The sequence below is a fragment of the Gambusia affinis genome, linkage group LG16, assembly GCF_019740435.1.
Source record: "Gambusia affinis linkage group LG16, SWU_Gaff_1.0, whole genome shotgun sequence".
Lineage (NCBI taxonomy): Eukaryota > Metazoa > Chordata > Actinopteri > Cyprinodontiformes > Poeciliidae > Gambusia > Gambusia affinis.
This window is the reverse complement of record NC_057883.1, coordinates 4,660,350-4,680,038: the sequence shown is the minus strand read 5'-3', so window position 1 is coordinate 4,680,038 and position 19,689 is coordinate 4,660,350. Positions and strand designations below refer to the sequence as shown.

At 42.9% G+C, this 19,689-nt stretch overlaps 3 protein-coding genes across 8 annotated transcripts in view; 2 read left to right on the top strand and 1 right to left on the bottom strand.

Moving 5' to 3' along the window:
* Nucleotides 1-1,180, top strand: part of dctn1b (dynactin 1b) — a 32,750-nt gene extending 31,570 nt beyond the window's left edge. For all 6 annotated transcript variants that reach the window (XM_044142758.1, XM_044142761.1, XM_044142760.1 and 3 more), the window contains one exon: nucleotides 61-1,180. In XM_044142758.1, the coding sequence (XP_043998693.1) occupies nucleotides 61-198 (138 nt within the window). In that variant the 3' untranslated portion in view covers nucleotides 199-1,180. The remainder of the gene's footprint in view (nucleotides 1-60) is intronic.
* Nucleotides 1,181-3,458: 2,278 nt separating this feature from the next.
* Nucleotides 3,459-19,641, bottom strand: alms1 (ALMS1 centrosome and basal body associated protein). The gene is made up of 19 exons (XM_044143683.1): nucleotides 19,544-19,641; nucleotides 18,779-18,815; nucleotides 18,285-18,405; nucleotides 14,348-15,947; nucleotides 14,061-14,220; nucleotides 12,854-13,216; nucleotides 12,212-12,760; nucleotides 11,744-11,859; nucleotides 10,258-11,119; nucleotides 10,008-10,127; nucleotides 9,111-9,266; nucleotides 7,956-8,737; nucleotides 7,688-7,805; nucleotides 6,606-6,824; nucleotides 5,606-5,805; nucleotides 5,300-5,465; nucleotides 5,139-5,196; nucleotides 4,314-4,413; nucleotides 3,459-4,178 (listed from the first exon to the last, which is right to left on the bottom strand). Exons 1-19 carry the CDS (start codon nucleotides 19,556-19,558, stop codon nucleotides 4,134-4,136), a joined length of 5,787 nt encoding a protein of 1,928 aa, XP_043999618.1. The 5' UTR covers nucleotides 19,559-19,641; the 3' UTR covers nucleotides 3,459-4,133.
* si:dkey-33c12.4 (uncharacterized protein LOC560112 homolog) overlaps nucleotides 6,725-19,689 on the top strand; it is a 46,545-nt gene continuing 33,580 nt past the window's right edge. Inside the window, exon 1 of the mRNA XM_044142854.1 lies at nucleotides 6,725-6,836. The gene's annotated coding sequence lies outside the window, so the exon portion shown is untranslated. The remainder of the gene's footprint in view (nucleotides 6,837-19,689) is intronic.

The following is a 19,689-nucleotide window of genomic DNA, read 5'->3' as shown; positions in this document are numbered from 1 at the left end:
ATCAATTGAAGCGCAGTTAGAGAACCCTTGGATCCGACCTCTGTATTTTTCTGTTTCCAGGCGACCGAAGAGAAGAACTCCGACACGATGCTGGTGGGTCGAGTCCTGGTGCCGTGTCCCCGCGGTCAGGAGCAGGTCCACCGCCTCGTTCTGTCCCAGTCCCAGCTGCAGAGAGTCCACGGTCTCCTGCAGACCTAAATGTTGCTTGACCCCTGTGACCCCACCCTCCACCACAAACACGCCACCATCAGTTTCTGCTGCCCCCTCCACTTCCAGAGGCCAAACAAGTCAAACCAAGAGGAATCTACAGCCTTAAGTGGAAGGTTGAACGCTAAAAACGGGGAGGTACCTTCAGGTTTGAGATGTTAGCAGCTCTGTTGTTACAAGTGACACTTTTAATCTCAGTTTACTTGGATTTTATTTATGTAACACCAGGCTTGGTTCTGATGCCGCCCCGTTTTGGTCACGGCTGTTTAAAACGAGGATGACAGAAATAGAAATCGTACAATTTGACAACTGAAACAATTTCAGGCAATTAGTTTTTTGTTTTTCTTTGAAGATATCTTCAGCTTATTCAGTGACATCCAGGTCAGAAAATGAAAAATCCAAGCCTCTTCTGATCCATCATTGCACCATTTCTAAGCGCTATATTATGTTGCAGACAACAATCTTCAGTGTGGAGGTTTCTCCTGAATGAAGAGTAAAGGTTTGTGTTTTTCAGTATCAGCACAAGGTGAGTGACAATTAATTTGAATCATGGACATACAGTTGTGTTCGAAATAATAGCAGTGCCTTTAGAAAAATGAGTAAATGTCAAAATTCTTCAAAGAAATTGTACTTTAATGAACACAGATACATTGGGGACACAGTACATTCTATTCCAAAGCAAAACAATTGCGCAAAGTCATCAAAACTTAAATAATAATAATAATATTTCAAATAAAGTAAGAAATGGCATGTTCAAAAGAATAGCAGTGTTGCCATCTTTCCTTGGAAACTCAAAAATGTACTGTACAAACAAAGAAATTCTTGATAAGTGAACCTAGCTGAGTATCCTAAACTAATATTTTGTTGCAAAACCACGGTTTCCGATGACTGCTTCACATCTGTGGTGCATGGAGTCAACCAACTTCTGGCATCATTCCACAGGTATTGCAGCCCAGGATAATTGCACTGTATTCCACAATTCTTGCGTTTTGCCTCATGCACTGCACTTTTTATGTCAGCCCACAAGTTTTCAATGGGATTAAGGTCCGGGATTGTGCTGGCCACTCCATCAGTTGAATCTTGTTCATCTGGAACCATGCTTTTGCTCGCTTGCTGGTGTGTTTGGGGTCATTATCCTGTTGAAAGGTCCACCTCAAAGGCATTTCCTCCTCAGCATATGGCAGCATGACCTCTTCCAGGATCCTGATGTACTGGAACTGATCCATGATCCCTTGTCGGTGAATGGGACCAACACCATAGTATGAAAAACATCCCCATATCATGATGCTTGCACCACCATGCTTAATGGTCTTCAGTGGTTTGCAGGGCGTCTGACATACTGCCTGTGACCCTTAGACCCAAAAAGAACAATCTTGCTTTCATCTGTCCACAAGATATTATGCCATTTCTTTTCAGGCCAGTCAATGTGCTCTTTGGCAAATTGCGCTTCTGCACATGTCTTTTTCTCAGCAGTGGGACTTTGCGGGGGGCTTCTTGCTGGAAGGTTAACTTCAGTAAGGCGTCTTCTGATTGTCACAGTACTCACTGTCAACTGAAGGTCTTGCTTGATCCTCTTGGATCCCATCATTGGCTGAGTCTTCGCCAGTTTGGCTATTCTTCTGTCCATTCGAGGGGTTGTCTTTCTTTTCTTCCTCGTTTTCAGTTTTTGCTCCCATTTCAGGGCATTTGAGATCATTTTAGCTGAACAGCCAATGATTTTCTGCACCTCTTTGTATGTTTTCCTTCTTTAATCAATTTTTTATTAGGAAACGCTCATCTTCAGAACAGTGTCTTGAGCAGCGATTTTCATTGTTTTTTCAGGAGAAATGCACAGCCAGCATGCCAGTTGTCTTGATCCTTAAATACGGATCACCTGTTAACACCCTTTTTTCTCAGAATACCCTCCCTAATTGATGCCCTCTCTAATTGAACTCACCACTGCTATTTTTTTTAACACACCCTTTTCAGTTAATCATTCAATTTCACAGAATCCACAGTATGCATGGCTGTCCTGTTGGGTTTGTTGGTTTTCTATACCTTTATTTTACCCCCCAGAAACTTATCTGGGGTATAGAGTTTGAAATGTTAATAAAACCAGTGATTTTCTTGCTGCTGTTGAGGCACTGCTATTATTTCGAACACAACTGTATAAGAGGTTGTTTAAAAAAGGAAACCAGTACACCGTGGCCTGTCTGATGTTCATTGAGGCTGCAAGATGGCAAAATGTTTAGCAGAGCAAAGTTTACCTTTGAACCCGTCTGTTATGCTGGATTTGGAAATGTTGGGAGCCGTTTAGAAATATCAGGATTTCAGCAGGATCTACGTTGACTAGCACATACACTGGGACTGGTGTTTTAGTAATGCTAGCCCACGCTAACAGCTAACATACGACGCTATGTTAAGCGAAGCTAATCCTTTTGCCTTTATTTTGAAATATCACTATAATCTTTTGTGTTCAGACAGCCGACATTTCAGCTTTTAATATAATAGAAATTATTAATGATCACCCACAACAACAAAGCCAGAAAAAAAAACTTGTTTTGTATCTACAGAAGGAGATTAGGGCCATCCAAAAAAAAAGAAGAAAAAAGGAAAGGATTTTGACTTTTTTTTTTCTTTGAATCCTGACTTCAAATTAAAGTCAGAATCCTTTTCTGTATGTGTCAGACCATAGAGGTTCTTGAACAGAAGTTGGCGTAGTCAGGTTGGAGCATTACCAGAGATCAGAAACGCCTGATGGCAAATGATGTTAAGTTTGCTCAATGGGTGCGCCTCTATTAACTTTCAGGTAGATTCCATCCTGATGTGACGGAAAGCCATGCTTCAGACTGTGGCGGTGAACCAGAGTGGATAAACTGATGCATGCCGCCCAGACTCAAACACCGTATTTACCAAGCCCTTCTCCGCTCCTGTGTGAATCCTGTAAAACTGTGCAGAATACTAGGAAGTGTTCTAATCATTTTAGGGAGTCGTTGCATTGTGCTCAGTTCTTAGCCTGACTTTGAGAAGGTAAATGATGAGTTGTAAATGTCATTTTGTGTGTGAATTAACATTAGAATCTGCACAACAGAACAAAGTCCTGCACATGTTTCATTTGCAAACAGACGGAGAATTTTAGCCACTATTCAAATGTCGGAGGAAAACCTTTGAGACTAAAGGAACTAAATTATTTCAGTGGACACAGCCTGGCTAAGGTTTGGTCGGGTTACGCTTCAGCCTCTGCGAGCGGCACCAGTTTCTTCAATGAGAGCCCAGTTCACGTTCTAAAGACTGGAACTTTGTCCGAGCCTTAACCTGCAGCCATCAGTCGCCTGCCTTAGTTTTTTTTATTTTTTATTTAATTGAACCTTCTTGAAGAAAACCTACAATAATGTCTGCCAAAGAACGTTTCTTTTTTACCACCACGTCTGAACCCTTCACTGACATTTTTCCTCATTTATTTTCTGCCTGTTTCTGTTTACACACGGCTGTCATTATTAACTTGAACGTTTATGAATTGGTTTAATGGTCGTAGTGCATTTGTATGAACGTATGTTGCGATGCTGTGTGGCGTAGTGAATCTGCAGCTTGTCCAGCTCGTCTCTTAGTCCCTTGTGTGGTTTCCTGCTGCTGCACAACCGATAACTGATCAATAAATCCTTCAAAGCCAACGTCGGCCTCCATTGTCTTCATATTCACAGGACAAAAAACTTTGTTTATATTTCTTTGAAAAAAAATGTAAAATCATTTTAATTTTAACAAGAAAAATCCCAAAAACAATACCCAAGTTTCTGTTTCACATTATTTAAAAAAATAGGCAGATATTATCTGGAGCACCTTTTTTTTTTCCTGGTAAAAAATATGTCTGCTTTGTTCTGTATTGAATGTCTCAAAGGAATTTCATATGACTTAAGAAATAAATAACATTTTGGAGCTGTTCCGTTTAATCACTGCCAGGCTGTTCTCCTGCCCAGGACTCGGTTCCTCACTCTCTGAAAAACAAAAAAACAAACAAGGAAAGAACAAGCAGCATGTCAATCATTTCCAACACGGAGTCAAAGTGGAACAAATGCTCACAGGAATGCTGTCAGATCAGGATGTTTTTGTTCCTGACTGACGGACGGCACCTTGTTGTACAGCTTGGCGTTCAGCCTGTACGACTGATACTCGGCCTTCCGCCTTTCCTCCTCTTTCCTGCGCCGCACCTCAGGAAGATTCTCATAAATTCTGTTGCAGTGAAATTGACAATGTCAGTGTTGCAAATTAAACAAAGGTGTGAGATTCAGGCTCTAAACTATGACAGCGTATTAGGGCTCCTGTAGATGGAGGAGGGAGGAGTACATTTCTGCCAAAACAATTCAGACATTTTGAGATTATTGTCAGACATTTTCAAGAGAAAACGTGGAAATTTCAGTTTCAAAAGGGAAAAATTCTTTGGACTTTAGAAATGCCACGTTTCCACTTTTATTTTTTTTCTCTTTTGAAAATTAATCTTGGTTAATACAAAAGTATCAGTTATCTCCAACAAATTTTCAGGTTTTCCAACCCAGAAATTGCCGTGTTTTTTTTTTTTTTTTTTTTTTGGGAAACTGAGATTAACCTTAAAATTTCTAAAAAAAAAAATTTGGCAAATGTTCAACTTTTCAATCTCAGAAATTTTCAAGATTTTGTCTGTTAAATTTCTGAGATTAATCTAAAAATTTCTTAGCATTTTGGAGAAAATGTACTCCTTTTTTTTTCTCCATCTACAATGACCTTTATACATCTTTGTACTAAACCAACATCGTTTCCTTAAAGGTAAATATCTGCACACCATGGACATGTTCTCTAAGTGTTTATGTGCTGAATTTGTACGTATTTTTTGGGAAGTTTTCCTGTTGTGTCATAATAGACTGATGTAAGCTGAGTAAAGCTTCTAATGTGAAATGCAGATATTAACATTAGATACTTACTGTTTGGACCTCTGGATCATCTCTTTCCTGGGTACTGCTCTCCTCAACAGTGTCGTGCCTTTGCAGAGAAAAAGACAACAAACTTTTAGCTGCTACAGTTACTGTCACTCCTGCAGCCCAGAGTGACGGTGTGGCGCAGTGGTTCTCCAGGTTCTGGGTACCTGCGGTTTTGGGCAGCCTCTGAGGTTCTTCTAGCTCGTCGAACAGCAGGTTTCTCTCTCGACTGAACGCAGACTGGACCCTCCTCTCCTCGGCCTGCAGAGCCAGACATCTCACCCTCTGCTTGGACTGAGAGATGAAATCCGGCCGCCGCATCTCCAGAGCCTCCTGCCGGGACGGAGCAATACAATGAAATCTCCCACAATGCGTATGTGTTAAACACTGAACATTTTAACTATTTGTGTTTGTTTTTTGTTGTTTTTTTTAAATCCACATTTCTGAAGACAAAAAAACCCCCATAAACTTACTTGCAGGGAGACCCATGCCAGACCAGAGGACAATATTTTGACTTTAGGATTCAGATCTCGGACTTGTCTCTGCCTGAGCAGCTCTCTCCACGGACGGGTTCTGCTGTACGGCTCAAACCATGCCGTGTTCGACTTGTCCGGCCGGTTCTCCTTCCTCATCTCAGACCTCAGGTTGTCAGCCGGGATGAACCACGAAACACCTTAAAAAACGACTTAAAATGTTAAACATGACAAACTGCATCACAAAATTACTCCCACTTCTTGAATTTTTGTATTCTCACATGACACAACTACACATTTAAGAGCATTGGAATCTTCAAAGTGGAAAAACTGTAGTTGGTCTGTCTGTCACATGAGGTTGAGTTAATCGCGTTTTTCAAAGTGTGCGTTAAGCGCGTGCGAGCCGAGAAAGCGCTGTGTTCCTTATACTTGACATACAAGTCGGCCCCAAATTCTCTGAAAATGAGCCCCCATAAAGGGTTCGTACCTATAAACACCAGTGCATGGGGTTCTGACATGAAACAACACCTTAATAAAAAACATCAAATTTGAGGTGAAATGATTCGCGCGCGATTGTACTCGTGCTAACGGATCCACACGCGGGAGGCGACGTCGCTCTCTATTCATTTTCTATCGAGCTTGTGCTGTGAGGCGACAACCGCTCGTCCTTCTCCGTCACCAATTAAATTCGCACACATGAAATTTCAAGTTTGTACGCGTAGACGCCCACACGCGGGTAAGCTATGCGACAGAAGAATTTAAAAACTGTTCAACTTTCGCCGCTGTCGCTATCACGTCCCGTGTGTTGGGTTCACCCCGAATGGCGGAAAACCGTCGCTTTCGTTTGTTACTCAGCATCAGATGTCGAGCTAATAAAAAACAAAAACATCAGAGGTCCGTGACAGTCCAGGCGTCGCGACAGCGCGCGAAGCTAACGCGCTACCTGTTCAATGAGTTAACAAAAAACCCGTCTTCAGCCAGGAGCTGTAGAAAAACCTACTTTTAGGGTAAGGCTTGGAGGGGCTTCTCTTGCTCTTCTTCTGCCTCTGGTTGCTGTTTGATTTAGGAAGAACTCTCCACCTTCCTCCTCTTCCTCCCACCGTCCCCGACGAAGAAGAGGAGGTCTGCCCGTAAGTCCTGGTTTCTGCAGGAGAGGGGAACGTAGTCCCAACATCTCTGGTGTTCCGCCGAGTTCCGTTACGAACAATCTCCAGCTCACCTGAGGAAGAAGGTAAAAATATTACCGACTTTACAAAACATTAGATTTTTTTAGGGCAGTAACGATTAATCGATTATTGAAATAATTGCCAACTAATTTAGTAATGTATTAATGGTTAACTGGAGGATACAGGCAAAAAAAAAGGATATTTGATGAAAGAAAAAGATGCAAACTAGGCCAAAACTGCCCCCCAAAATCCAAACATTTAGCATTTAAGATAAAAAAAAAACAACAACAAATTTTTTTATGTAAATGTGTTAATTGCCAAATATATTGAGACAAATAATGTACAGAATATTGAGGAACCAAGATGAATATATTTCATGCAGTCTTATTAATCTCCCAAAGAAATGCATTCCTATTCCTTCCTACTAAGCCTGTCATGATATTGAATTTTGGTGGATAATAAATTGTCCCAGTAATAAACAATAATATTGTTGCTTTTAGACCATCTTAAAGAAATATATTGGTAATGTTATAATAATGTAAATTCACCCTGTCAAAGACCAATAAACCTACATTTTAAAGAGCACTTAACAATGGAGCTGGAAGACCTTTTAAATATCCAAAATAAAACACAATAACCAAAAAGCATATGTAAAACGGAAATAAAATTAAAAAACACAATTGAAAACAAAAATAAAAGTGATTACAATCTCTCTGTAAACAAAAATGGCCTTCAAACAATATTAATCATCATATTGGAAATTGTTGAGCTCCTTTTAATTTATCATACGATTAATTGATTCCTTCCTTATTCTGACAGCCTTAACTCCTACATTAAAAAAGATGTACATAGAAAAAATAAGAAGTTTTCATTTTTTCTCACAAGTATAAGCTGATGATGGATGATGATGACTGACCTGCCTGGATGCTTTTGTTGACTCCTCTTACAGGCCTCTTGGCTGTCAGAACCCTGGAAGGTCTGCGCTGTGGTGAGAACGTGTGTGAGCTGGATGTTTGTGCTGAATCAGCAACAACCTGAGGGCAGGTGTGGAAGCACTTTTACATTCAGACAAGTGGAATGATAAATGTTAGCATAAACATGGCCAGTGCCAACTTTGACAGATAACTCGTAGAGCAGGGATGAGGACAGGAAGCTGTCTCCAGCTTCCTCTCAGACACACGTACCGATTCCTCGGATGGTGTGAGGGTAAAAGAGGAGTCGGCCTTCGTTCCTCTCCAGTCTCCCTTCTGTTTGTTGATGGTGCTGTACAGTTTACCGAGTCGAGAGCGGCTGTTCACGTTTCTGACTCTGTCGGCGCCGAAGGCCCTGACGAGTCGGGCCGTATCCATGGTGGAAGTGGTCGACAGGCTATCTGGTTCATACCCGTCTGCTGGGGAGGACGGGGGGTTCAGCTGGGTTGGATGCTCCGCCTCTCCTCCCCCCACTTCCCATCCCCTATCCGTCACTCCGCCGTGTTTGCTCAATTTAATCTCCTTTCGTTCTTTCCTCGGCGTCCTTCCAGGAAAGTAACTACTCCGCTCTTCCTGGCTCTCGGCTTCCGGAGTAGCCTGCATGTGATGAATCATGCGAGACAGACGCTCCAGTCGCTCCAACAGGGAAGTGTTTTTATCGCCGGTGGGGCGCGCCTCGTCCTTGGTCCGCTGATCACAGAACTTCTGCCACAGGTGGTCCAGGGTGCTAGCGCCCTGTCGGGGTGCCGGCGGAGGAAGTTCTCGCTCTCTGGTCTCTGTTTGCACCGTTTCTACGTGTGCTGGATGAAACCTGTCATGAGCCAGCTCTGTTGGTTGGTACTGGGGGAAGTGGATCGGGCTGGTACCCTGATCCCTACTGCAGGGTTTGAGGTTGACTGAAGGCGCTCTGGTAAAGTTGGATGATTCCTGGGAAAACGGCTTCACACCCTGGATCAGAGCTGGAGACCCTCGGTCTGCTGCTGCAGGAGCATCTACTGTTCATAAAGAAGATATGGAGAGATTATTATTATTACTGGGTGGATGGATGGGAGGAAGGAGGAAGAAACAAGGAAGGGAGTGATAGAACATGAAGGAAGGATGAAACAAGGGACAGAGAAAGGAAGGAAGGTAGAAAGAGACGAAGGAGGAAGAATAAAATGCGAGTGAGGGGGGAAAGGAGTAAGGAAGGAAGAAAAACACTGATGGAGGGAGTGAGGAAGGATGAAACTAGGAAGGAAGTGATGATCGTTAGTATTTACTATTTACAAAGTGACTGCATTAAGATGTCTTTCCATGAGAGCAGTAACCACACGTCTCCTGCTCAGCGTCAGATCTCATGTCCTCGTGTTCTGGGTGTGTTCAGCTCACCTGTGTGTGCGCGGTCTGCCATTGTGACACCAGCTGTTCTCAGCCTCTTGCTGTAGATGCCCTCCTGGTGTCTGAACGCGACTCCGCGGTCCAGCCTGGGGTCCTGATCCCCGAGGACGTCACTGCTGAAGGTGGGAGCCACGGCGTCGTCTGACCCTGGGGGGAATTTACCGGCGGTTGCTTACATCACAACGAAAGCCAATCGAATTAGACAAAGAGAAAAAGCTGCTGGGGAAGCAACTGAATATTCCCAGCCAGCATTCAAGAGGCTCCAGTCTGCCCCACCTCCACCTCTCTACTCAGGCTGCAGCTCTGCCTTTGTCTAACTCAGCCCCTGAACATGAATAATGGACGTGCTGAGCGGTGTGTGTTACAATGGACCACCTGCTCTCCTTTAACAGACAGTCATAACATGACAGGAACCTGCTCTTCCTCCTCCACTCAAAGGCTTTCAGTTGAACCCTCAAATTTAGTTTACCGGACACACACTGTCCGTTACCGCGGTGACCACTGCCATCATATTTCACAGACATGCATGGATAGAAATATATCTATATTAGTGGTGTCCCGATACAATTTTTTCACTTCAGAAATGATCCGGATAATGCAGCTTTGAGTGTCAGCCGATACCGATATTGACCAGATCCGATATCAATACAAGTCATACATACTTTTAGAACTTATTTTGTAGTGTGGAATGTTAGAAAAGAGTTGATCAAGTGATAATACTCGGACAGAGAACAATAATCAACATCAAGAGGTAGGAGAACAATTTACTATTATCCAATGGATCAGAGGAATACAAGCATTGCTGGATAGAAGCGCTGGATCAGACTAAATGCTGGATCGGGACAGAGCAGCAAAGCTCTAGGCAGTATGAATATTTCTGCGCCGTACCTGTGTGAGAGCTCTCCATGGTGGTGTCGGACCGGTTGGTGGAGGAAACATCCGCTTCCATCTGAGGGACATAGAAGAGCTCCTCACTGCCGCGAGGTTTGTAAGGCAGCAGCACAGGCACTGGTGGACGGAAGACGAGTGACGGCACGTAAATTGTTATTGCCACAGTTTTTCTTTTTCTTTTTTAAAGTGGTAATAAAGTACGAAACTCAAAGAAAACCCTCTAAAAAACACTTCACTATGAGCCTACCAGGTGTGTCAGCAGGATAAGGACTCGATGGTGTGAAGCCCTTTTCCTGAGGATCAATGGTGGAAGCGTCTGACCTGTCAGCCGCCGGCTTCCCGCCGTCGTACCATTCTGCCGGACTCGACGACCTGACACCTTCGTCTGGACTGCAGGCGGTCAAAGAGGAGTCCCTCAGGGCGGCGGAGGCAGCACCAGAACAAGGACAGTGGGCAGCGGAGGCCAAAATTTTTTTAGGCAGTAGAGTGAAATGACTTGTCCTGAATCCCTGCCCGACGGCCAGAAAAGAACTAGACTGGACGTTTGTCCCCACATCCTGTTTATCTACAGCCTGCGTGACAGTGGGGGGAAGTTCCTCACCCTGGCCTCCCACCATGTCTCGACTCTTTCTGGTACTTTCATCATGCACAGATGGTGGTTCTCTTGTAATCTGGACTAAAGGAATCGTCTCGGATTCACCCAGATTGGTTGAAAGACACTTGCTGGATGATGATGTTCCAGCGGAAAGCTCTGCCAGGTGGAGGGGGTCTGAGGCTGGACTCAGAGCAGAAGTGGAAGTGGGGGCTGAATTGGAAGGTGAGGAGGTCACAGGGTTCCTTTGAGTGGGTATGTTGATGGATAGAAGGGTCTGGGGTCTTTTTGTAGGGAGTATTACTCCTTCCCTGGCAGCGATTGCACAAACTCTGGCTTCTAGATCGAGGTGAAAGTTGCTCTGTAGCGTCATGTGAGGATCTGGGTGGACGGCTAGCAACTTGTTAGCAATGCTGAGGGTAGGAAACGTTTCGGCTGCTGTAGGGACATTGGTCTCTTTGTGGACCCAAACACTGGAGGCCACACTGCTGCTTTCTGTATCTGTGGTCCCTTGGCTCTGGAAGAAAGGGGGGAAAAAAAAACACGAAGTTTTTAAAGGCCTCCAAAAAACAAAAAGAACCTACAAAATCTTTTTTCCACAGCAAACATGGTCAAACTTCGGCTTAAAATATAAGCATTCACACCCCGAAATATTTTCACATTACATCTCTTTGCCATAGGGTTGGCAATTCTTTTCAATTAATCAAATGTTCTGTTCTTATAGATTTTTTTTCCACTAATGCATTTCTTGGGTTGTCATGAGTGGTGATATGGACTTAAAAGTATTATGATATTTTAAAGTAGTTTTGTGATGACTGCAAAAAGTGATGATAATATGACGGAATCTAAAAAGTTGAAGGAATACAAACATTTTAGCCAGTCGCTTTGCATTAATTAAGCTTAAAAACCCCCAGAAAAATCTGTACACAGCAACCCTAGAACAGCAAAACAGTTTATTTTTCCATTTCTGGCACACTTTGCAAGAAATTGCAAACACGCGGGTTACCTTGAGCACCTACACTCTTCAACGATGAAAGGCTGACATAAAAATGACAAATATAAAAACAACCATTTGTTACATTTTGTAGTACGACTACAAATTTCTGATTCTCTTCTCTTAAAGTGTATCAAAGATTATTACTCTGAGAGGGTTTCTCATCAGGAGCTGTTTCTTGATTTCTTCAATGTGCTGTCTGTCTTCTGCGTCCAACAGCAGCAGGTCACGCTGTTGTCCCAAAACCTTTGACTTCAGCCACTCTGAAATACGGGAACATAAATACATGTGGGATTAATGTAGTCTGAAAAGAAAGTGGCCAGTGAAATGAGCAGTTCCAACTAAAGAATGAATTAAAGGACCAAGAAAGTTTTACACTTTAATTTGGTTACCAGTCACTACCAATCAGAACTTGGTAGTGATTTGTATCACTACTTGTTGTATCGGCAACAGTCGACGTCTCTCTGTACTTGTACGTTTCAGAGATTAAAATTTGAAGTAAATGCAAGCATCTCCAACAGCAACAGCCGTGCAGGGAAGAGCTTTTTGATCCTTCTTCTTGGTTTGGTTTCATTTGAACAAAAACAAAAAGACGACCGGATGTGAATCTTTTACCTCTGGCCTTGCCCTCTTCCTGATCTGTGACGCTGGGCGTGCTCGATGTCATGGTGGCTGACGATTCATTCTGCAGTAGTTTGGCCACTCTGACTGCCAGTGAGCTCTCACTGCTGCTGTCGCTCATCACTCCCCGGTCAGCGTCCTCGCGAACGGGAAAGGAAGAGCGACTCTCTGCACCGAGATCACTAGGTATAGTCTTTTCTTCTTCTTCATTGTCTTCTTCAAGAACCGCACTGAACTGAGTTGTACTTGCGGCTGTTGACGGCTGTGTCTGTATTTTATCTGGAGGTGCCGCGCTGCATCCTTCCGGCTCTGTCCGGCGGGCTTGCGTGGATGGACTATCGGGTTGCTCAGATGACGTCAAACTCTCTAGCCCAGTGGAGCTTTGGTTTGGTTTCTCTGATGTAAGCATGGAGTCTGAGGAAGACCTGGCCCACGGTGGAGAGGAAGGAGACTTTAGGTCTCCGCCAGTGGAGGCGGAGATAGAGGAAGAGAACGAGGAGCTCTGCAGCCAGCTGGTTGTTCTGTTGGGTGGCCTGAAAATGTCTTTATCAGAGAAGAGAAGCATTGCATTAGGTCCCGACGAAGATGTGGAAGACGCCGTAGATATCATGTCCTCTGCTTGAGAGAGTAGCTTACGGATCTCTGACAATGCCTTTGTGCTAACAAAGGAATTCTCCGCATCTTGATCCGTATTATCGCTGCTCCAGACAGATGACTTTGTATCTGTATCAGAGACGGTCACAGCGACGGACTTGAAATCCTGCTCGCTGTTTTGGATCAGGACAGAGGAGGGGGAGCGTTCACCGGGCCCGGAGCAGGAGGCCGGTTTGCTCTCCCCCCGAGCGGCTTCTGTGTTGGACGGAGGAGAGGTCTTCACCCTGAGCTGCTCTGAGGGCGAGGAAACCAGACCAAGACTGTCCATGCTGCGAGGGACGGATGAACTGGAATCCACCGACAGAACGCTGGACCTGGAGAACTCACCTTTATGGGGATTGCTACCTGAAAACAAAACAAAAATTATTAGTCTTTAATAATTGATGTATATTTAACATTTTTGTGCCTATTTTGAACTCACAAAAAAAAAAAGAACCACAAACACAGCTTTAGACTTGTTTCATAAAGAAAGATGACACATGGTTCCAACACAGTTTTCTTGCAAATATTACATCATTTTCCACAGTTCTCTTTCCTTTTAGCTCACTTTTTACAGTTTAAATTCAATGAATTTAGGCCGGAAATGTGACAGCTAAAGACATGGGAAGTTGGAACGATGGACAAATCTGAATGGAATATTGCTGACTGAAAGGAAAAATGAATGGATATTATAGATCAGGGGTGTCAAACTCCAGTCCTCAAGAGTCGCTGTCCTGCAGTTTTTAGATGAGCCACAGGTACAAAACGCTGTAATGAAATGGCTTAATGACCTCCTCCTTGTGTAGATCAGTTCTCCAGAGCCTTAATGATCTAATTATTCTATCCAGGTGGTGCAGCAGAGGCCCTTGAGGACTGGAGTTTGACACCTGTGCTATAGATGAACAGATGGATAGATGGACTGAATATTGAAGCCAAATACCAAATATCCCTTTTTCATATTTTTCCAGACTAGAAAAATGACTAAATCAAATGTCCTACTCTTCCGTATTGCTTCATGGCTGGGCATTCCTTAATGCTTGCAGAACTAAAAACAGACCAGGACTTTAAAATTTCAATGAAGTATCACATTTAAAATATGGATCTTATTTGATCACTCTTTTAGCTGCAGCTGTTAAAACATTAAATTTGCTGACAAGTATTTCCACCACGTTGCCTATCATACAGAGAAGGTCATTATAAGGTTTGTTACTCTCTGAAGGTTGGGTGCTCTTTGAAGGAGATCCAGAAGATCCTTTACTAGTACAGAGATCAGAGGGAGAAAACTCTGGTTCTCTGATGGGCCCTCTAGGTGCAAACGGAGTCAGGATTTTTGACGGAGTTTGGTCGATACCAAGGTTTTGAAGATACAACTAATAGAAAAAACGAGAGAGACCTTATCAGATAACTGTGTTCACATAAATATTAAACTGGATAATCTGTTAAATAAAATACATTGACTTCAAACAAACAAACAAACAAAAAATCAGGGCAACTTACGGGAATTCGTTCGTCAATGTTGAGCTCTTTAGACCCTGGAGGAGGTGATGAGGTTGCTGAATGTTTACAAGGCCAGTAGGGGGCATAATTATCAAGCTCAAGGCTGACGACAGAAGAGGCTCCGGCAGAAGGTCCTACTTTAATTTCCATGTAGCTATCTTGGGAGCTTGAGAGTTCGGAGACGTCACTGAAGTGACCAAAGCTCTCGAATCGTGAGGGTTGAGTGGCGGTACTGGGTGAAGGAAGAGTGTCCTTCAGGCTCTGAGTCGTCTTATTTTCTGGAGCAGTGTTGGTCAGCTGGTGCTTGTCAGCGACCATGACAACTGTACCAAGGGACGAGGGGGACTGTGATCTGCCGAAGGGAGAGGCAGAAGGTGGCATAGCAGATCCTTTATTCTCCAAGTCACCAGGAGCTCTGCCTACAGCCTCTCCTCGTCTAGGAGAAGAACCTCCTGAAGGTGTAGAGGAAGAGATCTGTGAAGCATCCTGGTTGGTGGAAGGCTGCTGGATAAGGGTGTTGGATCCTGCCTCCTCACCTTTTTTAGGAGGAACTCCCGAAAGTCTCTGCAATGCTAGGCCTTCTAATGGTGGGGTCCTCTCTGAGCTTTCTTTTGTCTTCCAGGCGTCAACTTTCTGCAGATAGTTGAGCCTAGGGAGGGAATGGACTTTGTGAGAGGCCTCCAGAGGATCTTCTGTGTCTGGGAGACAGCCATCACCTGAGTGTGCACCCGTAATTGATGGGGACAAGGTATCTTTTATGGCTGAAAGATGTGCAAGTTTAGTCTTGACATCGAATTTCAGTGGCGCAAAGAAAACGCCTGGTGTAGATTGAGACTGTGGGAGGAATCCAAGGTAGGAACCGTCACTTCCTGTTTGGTTCTGTAAAGACCATAGGCCTCTGTCTCTGTTTTGCGTTTCTTTATGAATGTGATCAGCTAAAGACATGGGAAGTTGGAATGATGGACAAATTTGAATGGAATATTGCTCGTGTGCCTCAAAGTTGCTGAGTTTCTGTACCTCAGACAGCATCTCTTTGTGCAACTCTTGGCTGCTATCATCGGGCTGAGTCGAGCGGGAACCAGTAGTGATGTTACTGATTTCTTTGTGCCTTTTCTGCTCTTGGGAAGGACTGGCTTCACCTGGTGGACCTTGTCTTTCAAACATGTTGTCTTTGCAAGCTTCTGTGTGTCGTGGCTGATCTGGACAAAAGCCAGTTCTTTTCATAGAGGTCAGGGATTCAGCGGAAACAGAGCTACTACTGCTGCTTTGCATGCCAACCTCTCTCTGGTCGGCTTGAGGATCCTGCATAGGAATGTCTTTATTCAGAAAGATATTTTCATCTTTATGAATTCCAACGTTATTCCTGTCTGTCAAGTCGTATAGTGTTTCCAACTTAGTCTCTTTGCAATCTCCTCTTGATAGTTTTCTTTGTGTGTCATGTTGAGATAGGAAGGAGTTGCTGCTTGCTCCTTCATCAGAAAGGAGGGTTGTCTGAGCCAAAGGATGCTGGGAAAGTGAGCTCTGCTCAGAGGAATGGATGGTGCTCTCATGGATAGGAAAACGGAGCCTCTCTGATACCATAGAAACATCAGGAAAAGCCCTGGCGAGGAGAATATATATGATTATCCTTCCACTAGCAGTACAGGTGTTACCATGCTTTGTTAAAGTATCTAGTCACCTTGAACCTACATTTTGTCTTGTTACAACTAAGGATGCACTGATACATTAACCAGCCAATAAATTGTCTCGATATTCTTAATTTTGGGCAATCGGCCAATACTTACATATGAAATTGATTATATCCACCAATCTTATTGTTCTCAGCAAAGATCAGAAAATCATCTACTGTCCCCTTTGGCTCTGGTGTGATAGAGGACTGACTGACAGACCCACCCACCAGGTCATGTCTGCAGTTAACAAAAGTCATTCTGCTGTTGTCAGCTTAGCATCTTTATCTCCATACTTATCAACTTTTCAGACAAAAACGAAATAAATACAAAATTGATGCTGACTAATATAGTAATTGTCAGGCTTTTTAAAGATCGGTAATCATCCAGAAAACTTCACTCGGTGCACCCAGTTACAACCACAGCTTTCAGTTACGGTAGCAAATTTTGCTACCACTACCACTAGTGTTATTTCTACTTACTTACTAGTTAGGTGAACTCTGGAATGTCTTTTGCTGAAGTAGAATTTATTTAGGGGTGTTAAAGTTAAAGAGGACAGAATCAACTTGACAATGATGTGACACTGTGTTGCTCTATTACATAAAAGACGAATAAAATGCATTGAGTTTGGTGGTTTTCCTGTAACAAAATGAGAAAAATGGATCTTTCAAGTGACTTTTTTTGTAGGAAGGTATACCTACAGAACAACAGTCATGACCTAATAACTGAACAGCATTTTCTGTAATAGTTTTGTATAGTACAGGGGTTTTCAAAGTATGAAAGGGTGAGCCCCCCTTCAAGGAGCTTAAGGCCTGCTGCCCGTGGAGGGGGCGGAGGGGGTGAGAGGGAGTAACTAAGTTACTTTCCAAGTCAAGTAGTAACTAACTGCAGGAAAGTAACTAACTGCAGGATTAAGTAACTTTTTAGTTACTTTCAGCAGCTGCTAACAACAACGCTCTGCCTCCTGTGAAAATCACATTGAGCTTTGCCAATACTTAATTGTAAGTTATTTTATAATGGTAACATCAACAATGTGTCTCCACTGATAAGGTTAAACTGAAAAGGAGATTGTACAAAAAATAAAAAACATGAGTAATTTGTGTGGTCCACTGTTGTCTGGAAAACTAAGAAGGATTTAAAGCCCCCCTCCCCCCAGCCTCCAGATTCTGCGTTACGCCCCTGAGTTTGATGTCGCAGCACAGAGCTCCTACTGCAGCTCCACAGCTCAGATGGCTGCGACACTTACCGTAATATTAATAATTATAACGGTGCTAACTTGCCATTATAACTATTGCCAACTACGTGGCTGTTTTCACGTTTATTGCGCTGTTCATATTGGTTTCGATATTTTGCAGTTTTCTGGAGCGCAACGCAAGCTCGATGTCATTCAGAGGTAATACATTAACTTGACATTAACAAACGGATCATCCTGGAAATGATGAACAGGGAGAGCGGCGGAGTAAAACTTATCCTTAATGACGGACAAATTCTGGGATTTATTGAGTCTCTGCTTATTTCCAAGCCCAAATGAGCAACTTCACGTTCAAGCAGCCCAAAAAGGCGCAACCCGCTCATTAAATCTGCGACTTTAAAAAAATGAAGCCCAAAGCCGCTTATAATAATCGGACTTGTCGACAGAAACTCAAAATAGTTCCAGTTTTTCCCAACAAACGCGCATCTCCCTACATTGTTTACAGTCGGTCACTCGACAAGACACGTAGAGGAAATACGATTAAATAACAAAAGAAGATAGTAACGCAAAAATGATTTTGATAAGTAACTGTAGTCTGACTACTGGATTTGAAATAGCAACGCGTTAGATTACTCGTTACTGAAAAAAGTGGTCCGACGTCAGTAACGTTACTGACATCACTGGCCAAAACATCCTCTAAGGTGGGAAACATTTCCACTGATCCCCGCTCCACACGCGCACCCCACAGTACCAACTTTTTCCTAAATCCACAGAGTTGATCGTGTGCGTAAAAGACGTTTCTCTCACATCAGTAGACAGCAAGCAGATAGCTTTTCCGGTGTCACCTTCATCAGAAGTTATTAGGTCAACAGTCATGACCTAATAACTGAACAGCATTTTCTGTAATAGTTTTGTATAGTATATTATTATTATTACTATTTGTTATTTTGTTAATCTCTTTTTATATATCTTATTTTTTATTTCCTTTGTGAGAACTTTTTATCTGACGCTGCTGTTGCACCCGACTTTCCCCTTTGCTGGATAGTAAAAGCTAATCTATCAACTTAGTGTTTCTTACCTTAGGGGGACAAATTCTGGATCACCTTGCTGGAAGAAAGAGTATTCAGTGACGCTGTGCTCAAGTCCTGAGATTAGAGGCATCAGTGACAGAGCAGGAGACAGATGACTCTCCTGGAATTCTGATGAAATACAAGTTTCTGAATGTTACACATTTGAACCAGAAGCAGGAATATCTAAACACTTATACATAAATATGGAGCATTACTGTCAGAACAAAGTCCTTCTTGGCTAGAGAATATTGTTTCTTATACCAGTTTATAAAAAATAAAATCAGTACAGCACCAATTAATTAATCAATCCTTTAGCTGTTTTATTTTCTCATTTATGTTATTTTATTATATGTAGGAAATATACCTAGCTGAAAAACTTTTTGCTGTGACAGTTGAAGCTCCCGAACATCTGTTTTTATTTTAAGCGGTCTCTGGTCCTGTTGGACAATACTTTGACTTTGGGCTTCCGGTGGGCCTGTTTGTCCATCAGGACCAATTGTACCTTCATCTCCTAGTCGATGAGAAGGAGTCGTCGCCATCTAAAACAGACACACAAAGCAAGATACGTTTTATGTCACTGGTCATAAAAGGATCTTCAAACAGTTAAACAGTTAAATGTTGAACTCCTTCAAACTCAATTGCAACTGGTGTGCTTTAGAACCTTTAGTGGAATCTATCAAAAGCTGCAACATATTTACTGACCCTGTTTATTTGCTCAACTTCTTGTGCCTCTTGTGATGTCATCAACCCATATACACACAGGAAATAATTTGCAGTTGTTTTATTTTAGTCCACTTAAAAAATTAAAATAAAATAAAAATTCCAGAGGTTGTGCTTTATAGTCTGTGTACATTTGCTATGAAAATGTAAACAAGACAATCACCACCGGATAGCTTCTTTAACATAGGTCGACTTGAGTCTGAGTTAACATAACTGAAAGATGTGTTATACTACAGCCAGTGTATCTGGACTCGTTAAAGCAAAGCGATAAACAAATAAGCCAGACACTACTGGCTAGTTAAGCTTCTGTAAATATAAATTAACACGCAAAGGCTTATCCAAGTTTCCTCATATTAAAATAGAGTGAGCTGAGTAAACAGGTCAGCTACGTTAACATTAGTATGCCAGTTAGCTCAATGCCTAGCAGCAGTTAGCTATGTAACCGTTAACTGGCACTTCCGGGTTGCTGGTAATACGAAGACGCAACAAAGAACGGTACAGAAATTATTTTATCTAGCGTGGTTAAGGCAGAAGTTACATAAATTACCTGTTCTGGTTCCATGTTGTTTTGATTTTTGATGATGACAGTCCGCCACGCTGAGCGCGCTTCCTCTACGTCGTTACCTAGGAGCGTTGCTAGGAACGGTCAAAAAATACCCCGGAAATAGAACATTTGAATGGCAGGAAAAGAGC

Excerpts from the sequence above, each read along its gene's own strand:
- alms1 (XM_044143683.1), bottom strand. Across the intron at positions 7,806-7,955 it reads TCACACCATCCGAGGAATCG|GTTGTTGCTGATTCAGCACA; the intron begins GTACGTGTGTCT and ends ACCTGCCCTCAG. Across the intron at positions 4,179-4,313 it reads ACGCCAAGCTGTACAACAAG|AGAGTGAGGAACCGAGTCCT; the intron begins GTGCCGTCCGTC and ends TTTGTTTTTCAG.